This window comes from Schistocerca americana, chromosome 11 (genome assembly GCF_021461395.2).
Source record: "Schistocerca americana isolate TAMUIC-IGC-003095 chromosome 11, iqSchAmer2.1, whole genome shotgun sequence".
Lineage (NCBI taxonomy): Eukaryota > Metazoa > Arthropoda > Insecta > Orthoptera > Acrididae > Schistocerca > Schistocerca americana.
This window is the reverse complement of record NC_060129.1, coordinates 31,513,706-31,539,551: the sequence shown is the minus strand read 5'-3', so window position 1 is coordinate 31,539,551 and position 25,846 is coordinate 31,513,706. Positions and strand designations below refer to the sequence as shown.

The 25,846-nt window shown below is 47.8% G+C and overlaps 1 protein-coding gene across 2 annotated transcripts in view; it reads left to right on the top strand.

Annotated features, from left to right (window-relative positions):
- LOC124553977 (zinc finger protein 43-like) overlaps positions 1–25,846 on the top strand; it is a 115,282-nt gene that overhangs the window by 27,633 nt on the left and 61,803 nt on the right. Inside the window, exons 3-5 of one of the 2 annotated variants that reach the window (XM_047128001.1) lie at positions 155–245; positions 1,436–1,498; positions 24,438–24,530. In XM_047128001.1, the coding sequence (XP_046983957.1) occupies positions 159–245; positions 1,436–1,498; positions 24,438–24,530 (243 nt within the window). In that variant the 5' untranslated portion in view covers positions 155–158. The remainder of the gene's footprint in view (positions 1–154; positions 246–1,435; positions 1,499–24,437; positions 24,531–25,846) is intronic. The other variant, XM_047128002.1, reaches the window with a different exon arrangement.

Here is a 25,846-nt window from a genome sequence, read left to right as displayed (position 1 = left end):
TTTGTGGATGAGAAAGGTCCTTGCATAATGTGACTTCCACAGAGAACAACCAACAGTAAATACAGATAGCCAAGACCACACCAATGTTCCATCTTTTGTTAACGCTTGAGCCTGCAACTATTAACTACCAGTCACTCCAGTCTATCAATTTCAGATGAATGCCAGATACTGTCGATGTACCCTGCGCGGCTGCACCATACCCCATGGCACCACAAGCTCCAAGGAAAAGAAATGACATACACCAGGTGCGGGACAGGAAGTCAGAGGGAGCCTGTCATGGCTCAGATAGTAATAATAATAAAATCATATTATCGTTATTTGTACTAGTATGTTAGTATTATTGTAGGCAGTTAATTAATAGAAAGATCAATTAATAACATGATGTTGCTGTATTCTATCTCCTGCCCAGGATCTCTCTTCAAGGCATCCTCTTCGCATACACCATGTTGCTTCATTATTATTTTGTTGATATGCTCTTTCTGAAAGTTAAGTGGTCCACTTTATTTCTATCAGTAAGGTGACTTCCAATCAAAAATTATTCTTTGGCTGCTAATTATCTAACATCCTCAACAGATGTTATCAGTTTAATGATTTTCTTCTTATGCTATCACTGTTTCATTTGTTCTCATTCCAGCACTTACTTCAACATTGCAGGTTTTTCCGTCTTGATATGCTGGTGCTGCTCCATAAGTAATCTTTCTAGAACTTTGTCTTCTTTTGAGATCAGCAAGTAAAACCCATAGTTCCGATCCATAGAATAGGGCTGGTTCAGCCTGTCTGTAGCCTACGCTCTTTTTTTTTACTGTTAGAAATGTACTTGTCCCACCAAAAGGAATTAATGAAGTTAGAAAAGTAGTAAGTAGTGTGCCAAGGTAGGGTGTGTGTGTTTTTTAATAATTTTATCATAAATAAGCATTCTGTGAAACAAACAGTTTTGATGTAACTGTTCCAGACATTTTATGATTCTGATCGTAATAGTAGTAGGAGTGATGTGGCACTTCACAGTCCAGCTCCTGCTTCCCCACACAGTTGATGTACACTGTATTGTGTCGTTTGATATGAACAACATTGATTTCATTGTTTGAGGTAGTAGCTGTGTTATTTTATTTGATTACACTACCATTATATGCATATGAAGATAATGAAGCTAGATAATATGATTGAAAACAATGGCATAGGAAGAAGGCTGAAGTTGAAGATCGTAAAGAATTATCAAAGGTGTTGTCATTAATCAGTCTTAAAATTTTTTGCTGCCTCCCATTGAAATACACCATAGTGAACTCGTCACCAAGAATTTCGAACTCAGAAGATAACAATTAACCAGAACTACTATTTAGTTGTTAGCAAGTATATGTATATGTTATACATTTTATATAATATGGGAGGACTGTGACTGCTTAAATGTATTAATTACAGCTTGTTATTTTTACCACAGGCCCAAGTTTACCCATTCAGCATGAATGTAAAAGAAGAGTTGGAGGAGGGTGCAAATAAAGAGGTAATTATAGAATTTATATGACCACATGGAATTAATCATTGCTGAGTTGTGGTGAAAATAATGAGATGGTTGTCAATTGTGTGTGTATTCACTTTAGCAGTCCTGTGTTTACTTTAAGGTAAAGATGACAAGACTTAAGGTATTATAGTATGCCACAGGTTGGAAATGAGGAAACAGGTGAAGTAGAACATTTTGTTACAGTATACCCATATGGATTTAAACATTGCCTTTGAGCAGGTGAAGTAGTTTAGCTTGTGAGTTCGTAGAATTGCTTCTTTACATTATAAGCACAAATAAGAATTACGTGAGATTGCATTGATGAAGTTATATGAAAATTGGTACCAAGTCCCAAGTTTCAAGCTATGGTTTCCTGTTTTAATGAGTAGTTCTCTTCATAGTTCCATGTATTTGAACTCCAGCATTGTATGTTTTTATTTGCCATGCGATACTGCTGTGACAGTTACAGAATTATTCTAGGAAAACCTACACAAAGTAGTGCAGAAAAGGTAGGTGATCATAACCTACTGAGTAGAGACTAAGACGTCTGTGCATACACTGCAGGTGTTGCGGCCAGGCAGTCTTGTGAAGTACTTTTGAGTAGTTTTCTGAAAGCTGTGATAAGCTGCTAGTATAGTAGCCGACACAAAATTACGATACTTTAGACCTTGTAACTATGAACAGGCATGTCCTTACAGACGGTATTAGTGCACAGAGGGGTTAGTGATCATGATGCCAGTGCAACAATAGTAAATGAAATTACTGAATCTTTCAAGGAGGCTAGTTGAATAGATTTGCTAGAAAGAGCAGGGCTAGTAGTTGTTAGCATCCCATGTAGGCAATGAGTGAATATCATTTACTTCCAGTATAATTTACATAGAGAAATATTTGCAAATGTTAAATGGTCTGTAAATCACACACTGAAAAAGTATATGGTAAGTAATTGAATTACAGACAGAAAAGACCCACATGACAAAGTGTAGTTAGCAAATTCAGTTACACAAAAAATGTTGCTGAACTGGCCCCTCTCTGCCATCCGAATTGTTCATTTATGGAACAGTGGTTTGTCGCATGTATAGAAAAAGACAGAGGTCAGTCCAGTTTGTTAGAAAAGTCACATTAAATATGTGCAAAACTACAGACATACCTAGTTGGTGTAAAAATCTTCTTGAATGATTTTGTGATTCTGTATGATGGTTCTTGAAAAAAAAAATTCATCTGCAAGAATGAAAATGGATCCCATAACTACTGGTCATGTGAAACTATTGAGTCTGCTTATTCACAGTGCTGCCACAATGTAGTCAGCCTGTAAAATGATACCATAGTTCTGAAGCAGTATCTGCGGGAAAGCTAGCAAAGTTGATGTGCCTTTCAATGACACAGCCCTTCTGCTATGCAGTTAGTCATTTCTTTATGCCTTAAATTACACGAAAACAGTAAGATACATTAGAACTGAATGGTACAAATTGATAGGTGTGAAGTACCTGCCATTGCCCGGTACCTTCTCTTGTGCTGGTGTCCAACAGTCATAGCTAGCACACAAAACATATAGAATGAAAATGAATGTTTGCATAACAGCCTACTTACTTGTGGCAAAAAGTATTTTAACTATAGTTATATGTTGGCAATATAAAAATATGATAGTCTGAGAATCGTACTTTCACTACTGTTTGGGCTTTACCACCAATAGCATAGGCTTTCATTTATTGCACAAATTTCATCCATATTCATTCTTGCCCTTTGTCTCCTCTCCACTCTTCTGATGCTACCATACCAGAGGTGTGTAATTGTTTTTTCAGTGTACATTCCATGGCTTGCTAAATATTTCAAGGGTTTCTGCTCAAGGTTTCAGCCAGCTTTGTTCCAAGAGTATTTTGAAGATGACAATTTTCTTGGAGGGCATTACATTCAGGAACTACAAATACATCAAGAATTTACTGTTCAATATTTTGATGGTAGTATGGTCTTTACTTTTTATTCAGTCTGTTTTCTGTATCTCCGCACTGTCTAGTGTGCATTCATCAGAGGACCTCAAACTATTGCCTAGCCTAAAAGAGCTTGCTTTGTGTAGTGCATCCCAGACCCATCAAGTATTCCTCCAATTCTCCACACATGTGTAGCAGTCTGCAGTCGGGACAGTCAAAGAATCGATGAAGCCTTTGGTTTAGACCCTCCGCTCACTTCAAACCAAAGGACTTGAACCAATTCTGGAAATGCTGATACAAACTGTGTACTGCAAGCACTCCATGTGTGGCTCAGGGGCTGTTCGCCATTTGTGCTACTTGTCCATATAAACTGAAGATCACATCAGAACCCAGATGACAGGCATTATTGGTGCCAACATGAGCCACAACTTGGAGACAGCCGCACCCTGCATGTTTGATAGCCACAGGCAGGACATTCTCCACATCTCAGATGAGGCTCCCTGGCAGACATATTCAGTACAAGTAGGATTCATTTCCAGTCCTGGACACCATTTCCCTAAGGATTTCCATAATGAATTTAATGTTGGAGCTCCTGATTAACAAGCAATTCCCTCCCCCCTTGTTGCTGTTTGGACCCTGGTGAATGAACACCTGCCAGTCCACTCACAGGATCAGTGGGTGAGGCCAGCCTTCATATTCACTCTCTGCTTCAGTGCTAACAGTTACCACCCATCCCTCACCATTTGATGAGGATAACTCGGCCACATTAGGTACACCACAAGGTGTCTTGACAGCAGAGCCATTGGGCAAAAAGGTGGCACCTTAGGCATCCCATCTGACTTGTCAGATTCTTGGCCACTGCTACTACAGTAGGCAGCAGCCTGAATGCTGCTGAACATGGCAAAAAGCATCTTCAGCTGCTCTTTAGCTGAGGTCAGCTCCTCCATCTGCACACAGCGTGCACACGTTATTTCCATTCCAGCACTACTATTCAAGACTTAACTATAAAACACACAGAGAAAGCAATATTGCTAACTTGCTATTGTTCTGACGTTTCACCAGTGGAGGCTAATGCATTACTGCACTGTGTAGTTGTTCATTCAAAAGAATTAAGCTATGTAACAGACCGCGTATACACTTTAAAGTTACTAAAATATGGGATTGCACCTTTTGACTACAAAGACATGGAAGGAATGTAATCAAAAAAGAGAGGGGGAGGAGGAGGGGGAGGGAAGCACTATATATGTATCTTGATTCTGAAACAACAGCAATTAAATCACGGTGTTGTTAGCAGTCGAATAAAGTGCTCGCTTAATCTTTGTTTTAAGTAATGGTAACGTAAGGCATACATGCTAATTGGTTTTGATTGCTATGGGTGTAGTTTCAGCCAGAATTTGGGTGCTCAATAATGCTACATTCAAGGAGCAGAGATTTTTGACTAAACGAGGTCATGAAAGGTTAGCCATAAGTAAAGTTACATATTTTTGGTTAAACATAAATGGAAGGAGTCACTATCACTGCAAAATAAAGTTTTATTCATATCCAATCTTCACACATCAAATATGCATGTGTTGTCTATTCTTTTGAACATGTTCAAGGGGACAGACAGTATTTTGATCCTGCAGCCACAATGACTGAGGGGACAAAGGAAGTAGAGACTTGGGTTGTCTGTGGGCATTAATTTACATAAATGGGGAGGGTTGCTAGACACTGTAAAGAACGATACTACTACTTCAATAGTACCAGGTGAGTTTCTCACACTTGTAACTTCGCAGCTGCAAGAGGCAGTGAGGTTGAACTGATCTGATGACTTCGATATGGTGCTACTTCCACGTTGATAGCTTTCTTTTTTATTGTAGCCACAGCTCCTTTTGATTCTGACATATTAACTGAACAACCGTCACAGCCTATACCCACACAGTTCCGCAGGGACAGAGAAAAGCTTCCCATTCTCCTTAGAATTGTAGTACCTATACTTCACCAGTAACGCTACGCTCTTCATCTTGACACACTTGAGGTTCATCGTCTTCCACTACAATCCTTGTCTTTAATGATGTCAATGAAACTCAAAAATCTTTTGTGCGATTTGCCATCACCATCAACATATCTTGCAGCTAAACTCAGTTGGGGAGTGTGTTCTATGTCCGTAGCGTCATCGAAGATTATGCTGTAATAATGACAATCTTCGATTTCCTCCAGTAATCTCGATAACATCACTGTTTCACAGCATGAATTAAGTTCCTTACACGATGTTTTATGTATGTAAGTGGCATTTGCTTTATTGGTCTCAAAGTGATGGTTTAGTTGCAACTCTCCAACGTCAGTTCTAAATCTTACAAGAGCTCTAAAGTTTCCTGTGTTACTCACTATACTTTCACGATCATTATCGTTTTCTAATAGACTCCCATCATCTGTATGACCACGCAGGGGAATATTTTGCTTTCCATGAAATATGTTTGTTTTTATTATAGGTACAAGATGATCTCTGTTTTCTCTAATGGATTTATGGCATGAAGTTTGCGTTCCTAGTGTAGCAATTTAATTTTGCATCTGTTGATGCTCCAACATGGTACTTTAGTTGAGAGTGAGTCTCAAGGTCACCATCTTTAGCAGTAAGTTTGGCAAACTTTGTTAGTGGTTCAGTCACAAGTTTTTTGGCGATAATGGATTTCTTTCCTCCAGCCATTTTATTATTCACAAAAAGTGAACAGTTAATGCAACGAAGTCCCTTTTTAACTTGGGAGAACACCAGCCATGGTACTGTTTAAAATGATTATCATGCACTTGTCTAGATTCAATCCGCCCTTCCTTGTTGTGCTTAGACCTAGGAAAGACAACCGTTTGCAGGTTTCCTTGGAGCTGTGAGAAGCTTGTGTTTTATATCATCAGTAATATCCTGATGGTGATACATCCTATTAATTGCGAATACCTGTGTGATTAAAGGAATTGGTCGATGAACTTCGTTGAGGCACTTTCGACGAAATGCTGGGCTCCGCTTTTACATCTGATGGGGTTTTTGCGGCTGAATGGTGACTAGAATCATCAGATGTTTCTACTTTTTTTTCTTTATTACATAGCAATCCATTTTATTATATTGTGTTGATGTAGGTAAATTAGATGCAAATTATTCTCGAATAAACGCTTTATTCGCAATGAAAAATGCAACACAGGTACACTTAGCACTAAAACACTCTCCTCCATGTTCCCCATATTTCTAATATCACTAAGCACAATGCTGACTGAAGTCTGCGGTAATAACCAATAATGCAGTTGGTCACTTTTTATCACTTCCATGTTATCGCGAAGATTGTAGCTTTCAAACTGACTACCTGGCAGTAACTCTGCTTCTCATATGTGGCTCGGTTGTTTTGAGAACATTCACTGCCAGAATGTCAAATGTACTTTTGTCCACTTGTAAGTCACACTGGTGATGTCCCCCCCCCCCCCCCCCCCCTGCTGTCCCTCTGAGCTAAGTTTTCAACAGGTGCTTGTCTGTCACATTGCAGTGGCAGCTACAGCAGGGTTAAGATGAACTACGAAATTAGTAAATGAGTGCAAGGCTTTCACATTCCCACAAACAAGGAAAGGCTAAATACAGATACAGATAGAGAAAAGCTTACAATATTGGTTTCCACACAGAAAGATACAGTAAAAGGAAATTAACACAAATATATTTATGCACCTGCTAACACTGCAACTGCAGAAGTGCTGTATTTTTTCTGCTTACATTGTACCACTCAATTAGTTTTCTTTCTCAGCAAATGCCATGAAAATCTTTCAGTTGAGTGGTCCAAAAACAGAATTTGTTATGCCACTGCTTTTATAGGGACACATTTGAGATACTGGATATGGTGGATGCAGGGAAAGTTCTTCTAACAGGTAGGAGATTTCAGAAAAATCATGGAAGAACAAATAGGGATGTAACAAGAGGAAAATTGCTGTAATCTTAACTTTGATGGCTTGCATAGATATTCACTGACAGCTATAAGTGTACTAAGAGTGTGACTGCATCATTCCACCATTTGACTAGTCAAAGTGGAGAGTAAACCAGCTGTGAATTTGTACTCTACTGCACATAAAACAAGTGGTCACTGCTTTTTACATCAAAGGCCATTCCTTGTGCCTGTTCATTATCATGGAAAATTTGTCTTTAGTTTTGGGTTCCTAGGACAATGACAGTGGGTGTCCAGATGGAATATGTGAGTTGTTTTCTGTGACTTCTGAAGATTTGCTAGTGGTGCAAGCAAAATGATTATATTTATTTGTAAAGATTTAGGACAAATTCACAATTACATTCAATTGTAAGAGAATTAAATTTGTAACTTACATAGCATCCATAATTCACCACATCACTACCGTGACTGTGACACTGGAAAGAAGCAGAAACTTGTCATGATATCTTACATGTCTTACGTTTTGTACAATAATGATATGGCATTGTTTTTCAGAATGAAGGAGGTCTTATTTAAGGAAAACTAGTGGACTTCTTGGCTTCACCTGGGTATGCATGTACTCCAATTCTAACCTCCTCGACCGCCATTACCTTTCACTCCATGTCCCCCCTCCCCCCCCCTCCCCGCCAGGGCCTTTTAGGCTGAAAAGGTCAAGGTGTTGGTATACTGATGTGATGTGAAATCGTAGATCTCTTCCCTCCCCTCCCTGTGGTGCTTAAAGTGCTGGAATTTGGGCACATCTTTGCATTGCATCACTAACCTCATCTGTAGAGACTGTGGATGAGTATCGCCTGCAAATGCCCCGTGTGCCTCTCCCCCCATCTGTGTCGACTGTGGAAAGCACCATACTTTGTGCTCACCAGATTACACTGTTTTCTAGAGAGGGAAGAAGGAACAAGAATACAAGACTCGGGACGAACCAACTGACAAAGAGGCCAAAAGGACGTGCAAGCATTTGCCCCCAGCATGTACACAATGTCATATGCTACAGCTACAAAGACATTTCCACTTTGCTGGTGGTACTCTTGCCTGTTACTCTTTCTGTAGTGGGCCTTCAGGGCCACTGAACCATCCCTGCCCCCCTGATCATTTGGGGGATCCCCTTTTGCTGCTTTTTCCACACCTGCTTTGGGAGTGATAGCTTTCCATCCACCTGGGACATTTGTCCCCACCTCCCAGCCTGAGATGAATAAGCTTCTTCTGGCTTCTCTTGCCAGGAAGGTGTCCTTGGGGACACTTCCTTCCCTGGGTTGTACTTATCAACTGGACACCAGCAAGTGGCTGAAAGAACCACAAACTGTTGGTTGCACTGCTTCATGATCATCTTTGCCTGAAACTGGTTCAGAGAAGCCCTTGGTATCATCGAAATTCTGTAAGGAGAGAAAAGACAAGAAAAGTGTTTAGAGGAGGAGGACCTTCCAGTGGGCCCCCCATACTAGCAGATCTGACCTGTTCAACTCCTGTGGCCAAGGCAGAGATTCCAGCAACCCCTGAGACCCTAGTTTGAACCACACAATGGTACTCAGAAAGGAGTTCGCATATATGTTTTGGATACACTGTATACCAAACTTTTGCCTCTTGTTACAGCTTTGAAGGCTGTGGCTGTTCATGTAAGTGCATTTCGGCATAGTAGTATCTGCAGTGTGTACCTCCCTCCTGATGATAAAGCATCTCATGAGATATTGTTTGCATTGGTTTCTCAGCTCCCCCATCTTTCCTAATCTTGGGCAATTTCAATACATATAACCCTTTGTGAGCTTTAACCATGATCACTGGCCATCATAAGGACCTTAGAGGCTGACTGGCACAACTTTCTTTGCCTCTTAAATACTGATACCCCCCTCACATTTTGACATGGCACACGAAGTTTCTTGGTCATTAACCTTTTTATTTGCAGCCCTTGGTTTCTCCCATCCATCCACTGGGGAGTTCATGACAACCTGTGTGGTATTGACCAATCCACAATTTCCTGTCCCTCCCCCAGCATCATTGCCCTGGATGCATGCCCAGATGGGCTCTCAACATGGGTGACTGGAGTGCTTTTGCCTTTGCTGTCGGCCTGCTCTCCCCGCCGCATGGAGGCATCAACAAGGAAGCCCAGAATATGATTACAGCCTTTCATTTGCCAGCTGATTTAGCAATCCTCTGTTCCTCGGGCCAGCTCTGACAACAGAGTACCTTACCCCAGGGCGTCTAGAACTCTTTCGTGGATACGTGCGTGGCGAGCACGGGGCCCCGAGCTAGAATCAGTTCTCCTTCCTTTCCGCGCTGCACTACCCCCTTCCCCATCCCCGATCCTTCTCCCCCCCCCCTTTACCTCCCCTTCACACTCCCTCTTCTTGGGAGTAATGTATCGAGCTTTCGTCCGGAGATGGACATTTGAAAACTCCAGGATCCTGTTTCCTTTGTTTTTCTCTATCATCACACTTTTTCCTGTATTGGTCTTTCCCTACGTTCACTCTTATCTTTGCTTTCATGCACTTCTATCTCTGCCTCATTCTCCTTGCCCTATTCTCCTTGTCCTCTTCTCCGAATCTTATTCTCCGCTTCGGCGTTTGAGATTCTCTCTCTCTCTCTCTCTCTCTCTCTCTCTCTCTCTCTCTCTCTCTCTCTCTCTCTCTCTCTCTTCTTTCCTCGCTGTGCGTGTCTGAAGGCCGACCCACGCGTTTCACGCATGGCTGGTGACAGGGTAACGCGTAATTCCCTGCCCTGGGTAAACATGGAAGGCACGCACGTACCCCCTGGTAAAGGACAGGCCTAGGGAGGGGTGATTGTCTGAGCTGTTACCTTCCGAACATGCCAATTGGTCCTTCTGTCCATTTCTCAGGAGGTGTGACCTGAGGTGTGAACAATCACCTAAGGCAGAAGTGCCCTATGAGAGGGGCCCACAAGGAAGGAGCCCACCATCGGAGACACTGGCAATCATGGGGTATTCATCTGCAATAGATTTTTCGTCTTCTTCTTCTTCTTCTTCTTCTTCTTCTTCTTCTTCCCTGTCTTCTGCCCAAAAAAGAAAGCTAGATGTGACTCCTGTTCCAAAAATTCTACCACCAGCACCAAAGTTTCTTGTTGTCACCAGATCTGGCAGTCACGATCTCTCAACAGTCAACCCTTTCGTCCTTCAGAAGGGTGTAGATGCAATTGCAGGACCAGTGAAATCTTGTACTCGGTTGTGCAATGGTACCTTGCTGTTGATGCCAGAGAGAGCCTTCCAGGCCCAAAAATTACTTTGAGCCACTCTCTTACACACATTTCCTGTACGGGTGGAGGCCCACCGCACCTTGAATTCGTCACGTCGCGTGGCGTGGTGTATACCAGGTCAATCGATGAACTAACTGATGAGGAGATCCTGTCTTTCCTCTCTGATCAGGGAGTGACGGTCATCCATCAGGTCGGGGGCGACAAGGACCTCATACCGACCCAAACCATATTTCTGACATTTGACAATGTGCAATTACCTTAAGGAATTAAAGCGGGTTATGAGATTGTTTCTGTTCAGCCGTATGTACCCATCCCTACAAGGTGTTACCAATGTCAGCAGTTTAACCATACATTGCAGTCTTGTTCAAATCCAGCTAAATGCGTTACCTGTAGCAGGGACTCCCATGAGGGTGACTGTCCACCTCCATCCCCTCGTTGTACCAATTGTATGGGCGACCATGCTGCCTCCTCTCGTGACTGCCCTGTCTACAAAGATGAGAAAAGTGTACAGGAAATTCGAGTAAAAGAGAAGGTGTCAACCTCAGCTTCTCGCAAGTTGTTCAATAGCAGAAAGCCCACTGTGCTTCCCATTCTCACCTCTCCTAGGCCTACCATGGAGGTAGCTACACAGACATGCGATCTAACATTTAACGATTCGGTCGTCAGGTCGGCCAGTGCTAAGATCGCTCGATCAACGTCTCCTCTTCCTCCCACCAACCCTAAGGCTCAAACATCTGCTACTGCTAAGACGAGGACCTCTAAATTAGATGCTTGAACCTTCAAGAAAGAACCGACACGCGAATTTTTCTTGCGTACACAAACTTCACAGCCATCAACTGTTCTTTCGACAAAACATAATTCTTCAAAGAAGGCTCATAGAAAAGAGTTCGCCATCTTCGCCAGGCCGCACCGCTGGTAGCCGATCATCTGGCCTTTTACAGGTGTAGGAAGCTGCCCCTCCTGACCAGCTCAGGAAGGTGGCAGACGCAACTGTTTAGTTGATGGACCATGACTCACCACCTATCGATTGCAGCAGCAGTGCTCCCTTGAAGCCAGGCCCTCAGTGGCCATCGAGGTGACCCTTTCTTGTTTTTTCTTTTTGTTTTTGTTTTCATAATGGCACTTCTTCAATGGAACATTCGCGGTATTCGGTCCAACCGAGATGAACTAAAATTGCTCCTTCGAATGCACTGCCTGCTTGTCGTAGGTCTCCAAGAAACGAAGTTATGCCCATGCGATTGTATTGACCTGGCACACTATACCTCTGTGTCTTTTGACCTACCCCCTGTGGCAGGTATTCCTGCTGATGGAGGGGTCATGTTGCTGGTTTGGGATGATGTCTACTACGATGCAATCACATTGCACACAGATCTGCAGGCAGTTGCAGTCCTAATTACTCTCCCAACTTTCACATTTCCCATTTGTACTGTTTACACTCCATCAACGTCTGCCTTTACTAAGGCAGACATGATACAACTGATTGCTCAGCTTACTACACCATTTTTGTTGGTTGGAGACTTTAATGCCCACTATCTCCTTTGGGGCTCTCCAGCATCCTGCCCCAGTGGCTCCCTCTTGGCAGACCTTTTCAACCACCTCAATCTAGTCTACTTAAATACTGGTGCACCTACCTTCCTTTTGGACGCAATGCATACCTATTCCCACTTGGACCTCTCAATATCCACTACCCAACTTGCACATTGGTTTGAGTGGTATGCTATGTCTGACATATACTCAAGCGACCATTTCCTCTGCATAATCCATCTCCTGCATCACACGTTCCACTAGCTGGAACATCTCCAAAGCCGACTGTGGGGCTTTTCACCTCCCTGGCGACCTTCCATGATCAAAACTTCTCCAGCTGCGATAGTCAGGTCGCATACCTCACAGATGTTATTCTCACTGCTGCTAAATATTCCATCCCTTGTACTTCCTCTTCTCCACATCGAGTCCCAGTTCCCTGGTGGACTACAGCATGCAGCGACGCTATTTGTGCTTGGTGACATGCTTTACGCACCTTCCAACGCCACCCTACGAGTGGCGACTGTATCAGTTACAAACGACTCCGTGCACAATGTCTTCGTGTTCTCAAAGAAAGCAAAAAGGCTTGCTGGGTGGCTTTCACCAGCTCATTCAACAGTTTTACTCCTCCTCCAGTTGTCTGGGATGGTCTGCGCTGGCTATCTGGCACCAAGGTCCACTCCCTGATTTCTGGCCTGACTGTAGCGAATGAAGTCCTTGTGGATCCTGAGGATGTCTCAAATGCCTGCGGCCGCTTTTTCACGGAGGTTTCAAGCTCTGCCATTGCCACCGTGCCTTCCTCCCCCAAAAGCAAGCAGAGGAGGCACGGCCACCTTCTTTCAAGTCTTTGAATCGTGAAAGTTACAATGCCACCTTCACCTTGCAGGAACTCGAAAGTGCAGTCACCTGGTGCCAACCCTGTGCTCCGGGGCCCGATGGCATCCATATTCAGATGCTGAAGAACCTTTCTCCTGCAGGTAAAGGCTTTCTTCTTCGCGCGTATAATCGCATCTGGACTAAAGGTCATGTTTGCACACGCTGATGTGAAGCAATTGTTGTTCCCATCTCCCTTACCAGCTGCGTCTGCAAGGTATTGGAGTGCATGGTAAATTCTCGATTGGTTTGGCTCCTTGAATCTCAACACATCCGTACCAATGTCCAATGTGGCTTTTGTAGGCACCGCTCTGCTGTTGACCAGCTAGTTACCTTGTCGACCTTAATTATGAACAACTTTTTGCGTAAGTGCCAGACGGTTGCTGTGTTCTTCGGTTTGGAGAAGGTTTACGACACCTGTTGGAGGGCAGGCATTCTCCGCGCCATGCACACTTGGGGACTTCATGGTTGCCTCCGTCTTTTTATTAATGTATTTTTAATGGATTGAATGTTCAGAGTATATGTGGGTTCTGTTTTGTCAAATGCCTTTCGCCAGGAGAATGGGGTGCCCCAGGGCTCCATTTTGAGTGTGGGCCTTTTTGCCATAGCTATCAATCAAATAATGGATTGCCTTCCAGCCGACATTTCAGGCTCCCTTTTCGTGGACGACTTTACGATCTACTGCAGCGCTCAGAGAACATGTCTCCTGGAGCACTGTCTTCAGCGTTGTCTAGACCGTCTTTATTCCTGGAGTGTCGCTAACGGTTTCCGTTTTTCTGGTGGGAAAACGGTCTGTATGAACTTCTGGTGTTACAAACAGTTCCTTCCACCATCCTTACATCTCGGTCTCATTGCTCTCCCATTTATGGAGACAACAAAGTTTTTAGGTCTTACATTTGACAGGAACTTTGCTGGTCTCCACATGTCTTACTTGGCTGCTCATTGTACCCATTCCCTAAATGTCCTCAGTGTTTTCGGCAGTATGTCATGGGAAGCAGATCGAATGGTCCTGCTTCCCTTATATCGGTCCATTGTCTGATCAAACCTGGATTATGGGAGCTTTGTATACTCTCCTGCCCGGCTGTCCATCTGACGCCATCTAAACTCTATCCACCATCGAGGGTTACGTCTGGCAACTGGAGCATTCAACACCAGCCCTGTTGAGAGTCCGTGTGCCGAAGCTGCCGAATTACCACTAAACTACCGGTACGATATGTTGCTTTGTCAGTACGCCTGCCGACTGATGTCAATGCCCTACCACCCATCACATTTCTCCTTTTTTGACGACTCTCTCGATTGCCAATACGGGCTGTATGTCTCTGCCCTGTTACCTCCTGGAGTTCACTTTCGTTGCCTGCTTCAGCAACTTGATTTTACCCTCCCTACGACTTTTCGAGTGGCTGAGAGCCCGACGCCACCTCGGCTCCAGGCTCAGGTTCGCATTCACCTTGAACTCAGCTCGCTCCCTAAGGAGAGGACCACAAATTCGGTATACGGCTCGAGGTTTGTCGAACTTCGTTCGAGGCTCACTAATAACGTCTTTATGTACAAAGATGGCTCCAAGACTACTGCTGGCGTCAGATGTGCCTTTGTCGTTGGGGCTCATGCCTTTCAATACCGGCTCCTTGACCAGTGTTCAAGCTTTACAGCTGAGCGTTTTGCTGTCTATCAGGCTGTTCAGTATATTTGCCGTGATTGTCTTCCTCCCTATGCCATTTGCTCTGATTCTTTGAGCGCCATTCAGAGTCTCTGTGACCCATATTCGGAACACCCTCCCATGCAACGAATTCAATGGTCCCTTCAGTCCCTTGCTGATACTGGCACTTGTCCCTTTTTTGTGGATTCCTAGCCATGTTGGTGTGCCTGGGAACGAAGCTGCAGATGCTGCGGCCAAGGCTGCTGTCCTCCTGCCTCGGACAGCTTCCTTTTGTGTCCCATCAACTGATGTTAGTGGGGTTCTTTGTCGGCTCGTTTCATCATTGTGGCATGAGGCTTGGTCCTCTCTCCATAAAAATAAGCTTCGGGGCATCAAATCAATCCCAACTGCTTGGACGACCTCGTCATGCGCTTCCTGGCAAGAGGAGGTCATTTTGGCCAAGTTGCTGATAGGGCATTGCCGCTTTAGCCACCGCTACCTGTTGTTGTCTGGTGACCCCGCCCCGCAGTGCCCCTGTGGTCATCCATTGATGGTGCGCCATATTTTATTGTCCTGTCCCCGTTTTATTCACTCTTGTGTTGTCCTGTGTCTGCTGTCTATCTTACAGGGACCTTCAGCTGATGACTCTCGAGGAGCTGCTCGTGTCCTTAGTTTTATTACATTGACGGACTTGTCCAAAGAGATCTAACTCTTTTACTTTGTTTATCTGCAGCTTTCCAAGTACATTCTGGTGTCGCCCTCTTGCGTTTTTCTATACTATTAGTGCACTAGCGTTTGTAACTGGGCGCTGATGACCCTCGTAGTTGAGTGCCCTAAACATAAAAAGGAGAACCTTGGCAATCATCAGAGATTGCAGAGGCCATTAGCAATAGTAGGCAGGCTCTCCAGCACCATAAGTAACACCAATCGATGGAGCATCTTATTTACTTTAAGTGGCTTCATCCCCAGTTATATGTTTCAACCATCGGACCACCTCTCCTCTGCAGGTTTGACCTAAAATGAGATTATCAACCTGTCTTTCATGTTACCAAGCAATGAGTAGAGCAAAAGCAATTATATTTTACTACATGCCACCTGGAGCTGTATAAAGCTCCATTCATTGAGTGGGAATTCATCAGTGTCCTAGTCATCTGTCCTGATACAGCACCAGGGCCAGGTCATATCCACAACCAAATGATCAGGCACCTATCAGTGGATTGTCAGCATCATATCCTTGCCATCTGTAACTGGATCTGGAGTGAGGGCCAGTTCCCATTGCAACAATTAGAAAGCATCATTGTGTCACAGTGTTGAAACAGGGTAAGCACCTTTAGAGATGAGCAGTTATCACCCAGCAAGTGTCACCAATGTTCCCCATAAATTGCTTGAATGTGCAGTGAGCTGGCAGGTGTGTGGCTCCTTGAGTCTCGGGGTCTTCTGGCTGCATCCCAGTGTGGCTTTCGCCAAGACTGTTCCACTACTAATGATCTGGTTTGCCTGCAGTCTGCCAGCCAATCAGCTTTTGCCCAATGGCAATGCATTATTGACATCTTCTTTGACCTGCAAAAGCTGTATGACACTAGGTGAGGCCATATCCTTGCTGCCCTACATGAGTGGGTTATGTGGGAGCCACTCCCAATTTTTATCTATAATGTCCTGTCACAGTGTATGTTCTGGGTTCTAGTCCATGCTTCCCACAACACTCCTAATACCCAAGAGAATGGACTCCTGCAGGGCTCTGTACAGTGTGTCCTTGTCTTTCTGCAAGCCATCAATGGTCACCTCTAGCTGTGAGATCATCAGTATCGCCAGCCTTAATGCTGACTATTTGGGCCTCTTAGTATTGCTCCTCTAGTGTGGGTGCCACTGAATGTAGACTGCAAGGCACCATACGAAAGACGCTGTCATGGGCACTCACCCATGGATTTGGTTTTCAGCTGCCAAGACCCATGTCATGGTCTTCTGTCAACATCGTACGGTTTATCCACAGCCAGAACTATATCTTCCTGACAAACTACTCAATGTGGCGGGAACTTATTGTTTTTTAGGACTGGTCTTTATTTCTTAGTTGACATGAATTCACAGTATTTTGCAGTGTAAGTAAAAGTGCTTGCTACCCCTCAGTACACTTCATCACCTGAGTAACACCAGCGGAAGTGCAGAGTGCACTACCCTTCTGCAGCTTTACAAAGCCATAAAACAACCCTGTCTTGGGTATGGGAGTCTGGTATATGGTTCGGAATCATCCTCAGCATTGTGTATACAGGATCTGATGCACCACTGTGGTGTTTGATTTGCTACAGGAGCCTTTTGAACTAGTCCTGCGGACAGATTATGTGTGGAGGCTGGGGTCCATTCATTGTGTATGAAGAGCCAACAACAGCTTCTCAGTTATGCTACCTATGTTTGCAACTCTCTTAAGCATCCAAAATATCATCCCCTCTTTCCAAACACGGAAACCCATCTTCCATAATGGCGGCCCGGTTCAGGGATTTTGATCGCAGTCCACACCCTGTCCCTCCCCTCTGAACTCCAGTTATTTCTTCCTCCACCTCTCCTCTGGGCCCACTCACGTACACCTCTGTGGGGAATCCATTGGTCAGAGCTTTTTCTTGACCCATCATGGGGTCCGAAAGACACATTCCCTCCTGAGGCCCTCTACCACCAATTTTCCTTGCCAGAAGCTGTAGAGTTGGTAGCCATCTCTCATGCTCTTAAGCATATCCTTTCCTCCACTGGTGGATCCTTCATCTTCAGCAACCTCTTGACCTGTTTGAAAGCTTTCAACCAGTATTACCCTCAGCATACCTTGGTCATTGCTAACCAGTATTCCCAGTATGCCCTTGAGCAATGTGGATGCTCAGTGATGATTATTTGGAGTCTGGGTCATTTTGGGATCCCTGGGAACAAACTTACTGATAGCTTGCCCAAATGGGCTACCAGTAAACTGGCTCTTGTAATCAGTATTCTAGGAACCTGAAATACAGAATGAATCACTGTGACTTAAAACAACCAATGATAAGGAGACTATGAATCCATCGAGGTCCTCCATGCAGGCCTCTCACTAGCATTCTACCGTCCTCTGCCAGCTCCACATCAGCTGTATCTGATGGCCTCATGGTCATCTCCTCCAGTGCCACCCCACTGTTGTCATTCCCATTCAACAGTGGTCTACATTTTGCCGTACTGTCCAACCTAGCCACCCTATGGCAGAATTTAATCTCCCTGACTTGCTACCCCCAGATGCCTCAGTGGCTGGCTTAGTTTTATATCTAATTCACAAGGAGGCTTTTATCGCTCTCTTCAAGGGAGGGCAACTTAACCTTTTCAGCCCATTGATGTAAAGTACATCCACTTCCATAGTTGTATGGTTACTGTCTATGCTGGTTGCTGCTTGATATGTACGAAATAATTTTGATTGATATTTTGGGGTAAATTGCTTATTGTTGTACCTGCATTCAAGAATAAACATAGCTTCGGTTTCAAATATCAGACTTGTGCATCATATTTTCTTGCTGCCTGTTTCTAATTGAAGAATATATGTGTTTATTAGCGCTCTCTCTCTCTCTCTCTCTCTCCCCCTCTCCCCCCTCCCACCTCTCTCTCTCCCCTCTCCACCTCTCTCTCTCCCCCTCCCACCTCTCTCTCTCCCCCTCCCACCTCTCTCTCTCCCCCTCCCACCTCTCTCTCTCCCCCTCCCACCTCTCTCTCTCCCCCTCCCACCTCTCTCTCTCCCCCTCCCACCTCTCTCTCTCTCCCCCTCCCACCTCTCTCTCTCTCCCCCCTCCCACCTCTCTCTCTCTCCCCCTCCACCTCTCTCTCTCTCCCCCTCCCACCTCTCTCTCTCTCCCCCTCCCCCTCTCTCTCTCTCTCCTCCCCTCCCTCCACCTCTCTCTCTCTCCCCCTCCCACCTCTCTCTCTCTCTCCCCCTCCCACCTCTCTCTCTCTCTCCCCCTCCCACCTCTCTCTCTCTCTCCCCCTCCCACCTCTCTCTCTCTCTCCCCCTCCCACCTCTCTCTCTCTCTTCCCCCTCCCACCTCTCTCTCTCTCTCCCCCTCCCACCTCTCTCTCTCTCTCCCCCTCCCACCTCTCTCTCTCCTCCCTCCTCTCTCTCTCTCCCCCCTCCCACCTCTCTCTCTCTCTCCCCCCTCCCACCTCTCTCTCTCTCTCCCCCTCCCACCTCTCTCTCTCTCTCCCCCTCCCACCTCTCTCTCTCTCTCCCCCTCCCACCTCTCTCTCTCTCTCCCCCCTCCCACCTCCTCTCTCTCTCTCCTCCCTCCCACCTCTCTCTCTCTCTCCCCCTCCCACCTCTCTCTCTCTCTCCCCCTCCCACCTCTCTCTCTCTCTCCCCTCCCACCTCTCTCTCTCTCTCCCCCTCCCACCTCTCTCTCTCTCTCTCTCCCCCCCCTCCTCTCTCTCTCTCTCTCTCCCCCTCCCACCCTCTCTCTCTCTCTCTCCCCCTCCCACCTCTCTCTCTCTCTCCCCCTCCCACCTCTCTCTCTCTCTCTCCCCCTCCCACCTCTCTCTCTCTCTCCCCTCCCTCCTCTCTCTCTCTCTCCCCCTCCCACCTCTCTCTCTCTCTCCCCCTCCCACCTCTCTCTCTCTCCCCCTCCCACCTCTCTCTCTCTCTCTCTCCCCCTCCCACCTCTCTCTCTCGCTCCCCCCCTCCCACCTCTCTCTCTCCCCCCCTCCCACCTCTCTCTCTCCCCCCCTCCCACCTCTCTCTCTCTCCCCCCTCCCACCTCTCTCTCTCTCCCCCTCCCACCTCTCTCTCTCTCTCTCTCCCCCTCCCACCTCTCTCTCTCTCTCTCCCTCCCCCTCCCACCTCTCTCTCTCTCTCCCCCCTCCCACCTCTCTCTCTCTCTCCCCCTCCCCACCTCTCTCTCTCTCCCCCTCCCACCTCTCTCTCTCTCCCCCTCCCACCTCTCTCTCTCTCCCCCTCCCACCTCTCTCTCTCTCCCCCCTCCCACCTCTCTCTCTCTCCCTCTCCCCTCCCACCTCTCTCTCTCTCCCCCCCTCCCCCTCTCTCTCTCTCCCCCCTCCCACCTCTCTCGCTCTCCCCCCTCCCACCTCTCTCTCTCTCCCCCCCTCCCACCTCTCCTCTCTCTCCCCCCCTCCCACCTCTCTCTCTCTCCCCCCCTCCCACCTCTCTCTCTCTCCCCCCCTCCCACCGCTCTCTCTCTCCCTCCCCCCCTCCACCTCTCTCTCTCTCCCCCCCTCCCACCTCTCTCTCTCCCCCTCCCTCTCTCTCCCCCCCCACCTCTCTCTCTCCCTCCCCCCCTCCCACCTCTCTCTCTCTCCCCCCCCCTCCCACCTCTCTCTCTCCCCCTCCCTCCCACCTCTCTCTCTCCCCCTCCCTCCCACCTCTCTCTCTCCCCCTCCCTCCCACCTCTCTCTCTCCCCCTCCCTCCCACTCTCTCTCTCCCCCTCCCTCCCACCCTCTCTCTCTCCCCCTCCCTCCCACCTCTCTCTCTCCCCCTCCCTCCCACCTCTCTCTCTCCCCCTCCCTCCCACCTCTCTCTCTCCCCCTCCCTCCCACCTCTCTCTCTCCCCCTCCCTCCCACCTCTCTCTCTCCCCCTCCCTCCCACCTCTCTCTCTCCCCCCTCCCTCCCACCTCTCTCTCTCCCCCTCCCTCCCACCTCTCTCTCCCCCCCCTCCCTCCCACCTCTCTCTCTCCCCCTCCCTCCCACCTCTCTCTCTCCCCCTCCCTCCCACCTCGCTCTCTCCCCCTCCCTCCCACCTCTCTCTCTCCCCCTCCCTCCCACCTCTCTCTCTCCCCCTCCCTCCCACCTCTCTCTCCCCTCCCCCACCTCTCTCTCCCCTCCTCCCACCTCTCTCTCTCTCCCCCCCTCCCTCCCATCTCTCTCTCTCCCCCTCCCTCCCACCTCTCTCCCTCCCCCTCCCTCCCACCTCTCTCTCTCTGCCCGTCCCGCCTCTCTCTCTCTCTGCCCGTCCCGCCTCTCTCTCTCTCTGCCCGTCCCGCCTCTCTCTCTCTCTGCCCGTCCCGCCTCTCTCTCTCTCTGCCCGTCCCGCCTCTCTCTCTCTCTCTGCCCGTCCCGCCTCTCTCTCTCTCTGCCCGTCCCGCCTCTCTCTCTCTCTGCCCGTCCCCGCCTCTCTCTCTCTCTGCCCGTCCCGCCTCTCTCTCTCTCTGCCCGTCCCGCCTCTCTCTCTCTCTGCCGTCCCGCCTCTCTCTCTCTCTGCCCGTCCCGCCTCTCTCTCTCTCTGCCCGTCCCGCCTCTCTCTCTCTCTGCCCGTCCCGCCTCTCTCTCTCTCTGCCCGTCCCGCCTCTCTCTCTCTCTGCCCGTCCCGCCTCTCTCTCTCTCTGCCCGTCCCGCCTCTCTCTCTCTCTGCCCGTCCCGCCTCTCTCTCTCTCTGCCCGTCCCGCCTCTCTCTCTCTCTGCCCGTCCCGCCTCTCTCTCTCTCTGCCCGTCCCGCCTCTCTCTCTCTCTGCCCGTCCCGCCTCTCTCTCTCTCTGCCCGTCCCGCCTCTCTCTCTCTCTCTGCCCCTCCCGCCTCTCTCTCTCTCTCTGCCCCTCCCGCCTCTCTCTCTCTCTGCCCCTCCCGCCTCTCTCTCTCTCTGCCCCTCCCGCCTCTCTCTCTCTCTGCCCCTCCCGCCTCTCTCTCTCTCTGCCCCTCCCGCCTCTCTCTCTCTCTGCCCCTCCCGCCTCTCGCTCTCTCTGCCCCTCCCGCCTCTCTCTCTCTCTGCCCCTCCCGCCTCTCTCTCTCTCTCTGCCCCTCCCGCCTCTCTCTCTCTCTCTCCCCCTCCCGCCTCTCTCTCTCTCTCTCCCCCTCCCGCCTCTCTCTCTCTCTCTCCCCCTCCCGCCTCTCTCTCTCTCTCTCCCCCTCCCGCCTCTCTCTCTCTCTCTCCCCCTCCCGCCTCTCTCTCTCTCTCTCCCCCTCCCGCCTCTCTCTCTCTCTCTCTCCCCCTCCCGCCTCTCTCTCTCTCTCTCCCCCTCCCGCCTCTCTCTCTCTCTCTCCCCCTCCCGCCTCTCTCTCTCTCTCTCCCCCTCCCGCCTCTCTCTCTCTCTCTCCCCCTCCCGCCTCTCTCTCTCTCTCTCCCCCTCCCGCCTCTCTCTCTCTCTCTCCCCCTCCCGCCTCTCTCTCTCTCTCTCCCCCTCCCGCCTCTCTCTCTCTCTCTCCCCCTCCCGCCTCTCTCTCTCTCTCTCCCCCCTCCCGCCTCTCTCTCTCTCTCTCCCCCCCCTCCCGCCTCTCTCTCTCTCTCTCCCCCTCCCGCCTCTCTCTCTCTCTCTCCCCCCCTCCCGCCTCTCTCTCTCTCTCTCTCCCCCTCCCGCCTCTCTCTCTCTCTCTCTCTCCCCCTCCCGCCTCTCTCTCTCTCTCTCTCCCCCCTCCCCCTCCCGCCTCTCTCTCTCTCTCTCCCCCTCCCCCTCACGCCTCTCTCTCTCTCTCTCTCCCCCTCCCCCTCACGCCTCTCTCTCTCTCTCTCCCCCTCCCCCTCACGCCTCTCTCTCTCTCTCTCCCCCTCCCCCTCACGCCTCTCTCTCTCTCTCCCCCCCTCCCCCTCACGCCTCTCTCTCTCTCTCCCCCTCCCCCTCACGCCTCTCTCTCTCTCTCCCCCTCCCCCTCACGCCTCTCTCTCTCTCTCCCCCTCCCGCCCCTCTCTCTCTCTCCCCCTCCCGCCCCTCTCTCTCTCTCCCCCTCCCGCCCCTCTCTCTCTCTCCCCCTCCCGCCTCTCTCTCTCTCTCCCCCTCCCGCCTCTCTCTCTCTCTCTCTCCCCCTCCCGCCTCTCTCTCTCTCTCTCTCCCCCTCCCGCCTCTCTCTCTCTCTCTCTCCCCCTCCCGCCCCTCTCTCTCTCTCCCCCTCCCGCCCCTCTCTCTCTCTCCCCCTCCCGCCCCTCTCTCTCTCTCCCCCTCCCGCCCCTCTCTCTCTCTCCCCCTCCCGCCCCTCTCTCTCTCTCCCCCTCCCGCCCCTCTCTCTCTCTCCCCCTCCCGCCCCTCTCTCTCTCTCCCCCTCCCGCCCCTCTCTCTCTCTCCCCCTCCCGCCTCTCTCTCTCTCCCCCTCCCGCCTCTCTCTCTCTCCCCCTCCCGCCTCTCTCTCTCTCCCCCTCCCGCCTCTCTCTCTCCTCTCCCCCCGCCTCTCTCTCTCCTCTCCCCCCCCGCCTCTCTCTCTCCTCTCCCCCCCCGCCTCTCTCTCCTCTCCCCCCCGCCTCTCTCTCCTCTCCCCCCCCCCGCCTCTCTCTCCTCTCCCCCCCCCCCCCCGCCACTCTCTCCTCTCCCCCCCCCGCCACTCTCTCCTCTCCCCCCCGCCTCTCTCTCCTCTCCCCCCCCCCCGCCTCTCTCTCCTCTCCCCCCCCCCGCCTCTCTCTCCTCTCCCCCCCCCGCCTCTCTCTCCTCTCCCCCCCCCCGCCTCTCTCTCCTCTCCCCCCCCCCGCCTCTCTCTCCTCTCCCCCCCCGCCTCTCTCTCCTCTCCCCCCCCCCCGCCTCTCTCTCCTCTCCCCTCCCCCCCCCGCCTCTCTCCCCTCTCCCCCCCCCCGCCTCTCTCCCATCTCCCCCCCCGCCTCCCTCCCATCTCCCCCTGCATTCCTCTCTCTCTCCCCCCCTCACATCCCTCTCTCTTTCTCTCTCTCTCTCTCTCTCTCTCTCTCTCTCTCACCCCTCTGCCCCTTTCTGTATTCCTGTTCCCCAGCTCCTCACTGAGACAGTAATGTAGGAACAAGACACAGAAGCCTAGCTGATTCAATGTTTTGCTATTTCAGTTTCTTGCAGACGCATTTAAGGCTGACAGCCCTAATGTTTGGGTAAAGCAAGATCCTGAACTGAAACAACATGCTGATTGATCTGAGCATAATGTAAGTTTTCACACATGCACCTGTATTGTGCAGTAAGTGAAGTAAGAATGTCATGACACAGATACGGGGTATTAAAGGTAAATTTTCGTAGATGGTGAACAGTTGTAAACTATGATACCAGCTATTTTCAAGAATGTTTGTTGTCTTCCAGTTGACTCTAGTTAGCTGTGTTAATTGTAGGTTATTACCAATAGTATTTTAACAACACTTGTAACAAGGATATCTTTACAAACCATTACCCTTGCATTAATTTTTTATTATGATTCTATGTAGTGAATGCCTTAAGTACATGTTTGGTGTCAACAGAGCAAGGAAGACTTCCATTTGTAAGTAATTGTTAATCTTGTTACACGTCTCTGTGTCACAGTGCTATAACAAATGATGTGGAACTATATGTGATGGGTATTTTGTAGAGTTCCCAGTTATTATTCACTGTATTATTTACATCATTACTGAAATCCTGCTTTCGCTGTATGTAATTCTGTAAGATTTTCATCCAGTACACGTCATAAATTTCAATTGTTTCCTAAAGAACAGGCAATGGAAATACATGGTGACAGAGCAAGAATCTGTGTAAATAGCATTAAATTTGGTTAATTTTGCTGATAATGTGTGGAATACCATAGTCATTTGATTAATGACCAAAAAGTCCTCTTGTTTATGGGTTTACAGCTGGAAGATTATTTGCATCTATTTATTATCTGAGTTTAATTTATAAATGTTGCCACACTCATGTATAAAGTTTGTATATGGGAGTATGACCATCTGATAGAGCAGGCCATAGTGCCTTTGAAATCAGAGTGGATTATGTGACGGGAAAAGAAATAGAAAGTCTGCCAAATAAATGCTACATAATGGCTGATAGCAAAATCAGAGAACTGATTTGGTTGCATTCTGACACTCACCCTTCCCTGTCGATAAGAATCTCTGAAGTTGGATGATACTCATGATAGAGGAATAGGGAGAGCTGTCATATACACACAGAAGTTACCAAGCAGCTATAATTCAGATTGTTTCCTTCTTTCAGTCCATTGAAGATCCACTGGGAATATCATGGTCCACTGATTTTATCAAGGAGGACCCTGAATTAAATTTGGAACTGAGTGTAACTGAGAATATTGTAAGTATTTACATGTTTGATGATGTATTGCCTGTCAAGTAATAAGTGTTTGTGTAGAGTAAAAGATACATTGCAGTGAAATTGTCACAGATTGTCAGTTTTCTGGAACTTGTTGCTGATGATAATTGTAGAGTATTCTTGTATACCTGCACTTGACTTTCATTTCACCTGTTACGTGCTGACTGTTTTAAATAGAAATGGAATGGGATTGGTGGCTGGTATAATCATGTTTTTTGTAGCCCTTGTTGATATCAAGTGTATTGTATAATGACTGTGTGCGATGGTCACAAAATTCACATTTAGATGAAGTGTAAGTTCTAACAGTGTAGGTCATTTGAGAAATATTCCTACTTTCAATAACTTCTGATCAATGCAGTTCAAAAGATCATTGGATGTTCTTGTCTTTTGTGTGAAACATAGTTATTCTTACATTTGTCCTAAAAAATTTTTGGGTTATGAAAAAGAGAAAAAATTTGTGTTGTAAATCAGCCCTGATACTTTGGCCAAAACCTGGTCATATTGTAGCAGCTTCTGTGGTGCCTGTTGTATTGGTTATAAAATTTTCAGTAATAGAATAACTCTGTATATGGCTTTTGGTGAATGAGTATGACCTCACTATTAGAGTCCTGGCAGATCTAAAGAAGAAAGATTAATTTTTTACATATGCTTTACGACCTTGGTAAGAGAAAGAGATGCTCACATTGATCAATATGTCACAGGAATGAAATTAGACAAAGATTGGGAACATTTAACATACAATAGCAGAAGGTTAGGCACTGGCTCATTCTTGATCTCATTGTTCATAAACAAACTTGTTGCAGTTACAAAGCATTCTTCAGGCACAAAATGTTGGCTTCTTCAACAAAGAAATGTGCGGTGATTATACAAGCATACAGGTCAACAAACCAATCAATCATGCTAGAAACACCTCACATTATGTAAAGGAGTGTCACAGAGACTCACGTTATGCCATTTTAAACAAATTAAAGGGATGCATTGGCCTCACAAGTAGGCAGGACTTTAATGAAGTAGTGGTAGACACCTTAGCAAATCTACGAATAGGATGTGTGACCATAAGAGTGATCTTGAGTGGCACATGCATTTGTGCAGTGAACATCTTAGCTCTGTCAGCCAGAGTGACACACAGTCTTTGTGGTCTCAGGAGCATAAAATGCTAGGGCTTAAAGACGCAGAAAAATTGGGCTAACCATCTTGATACTGGCACATGGCCAGCAATATTCTGTATAAATTGTGGAATTGGGGGAATTTTCTTAAGTAATTGTATGAGAAACTAGAGCAAGATTGCAAAATAATAC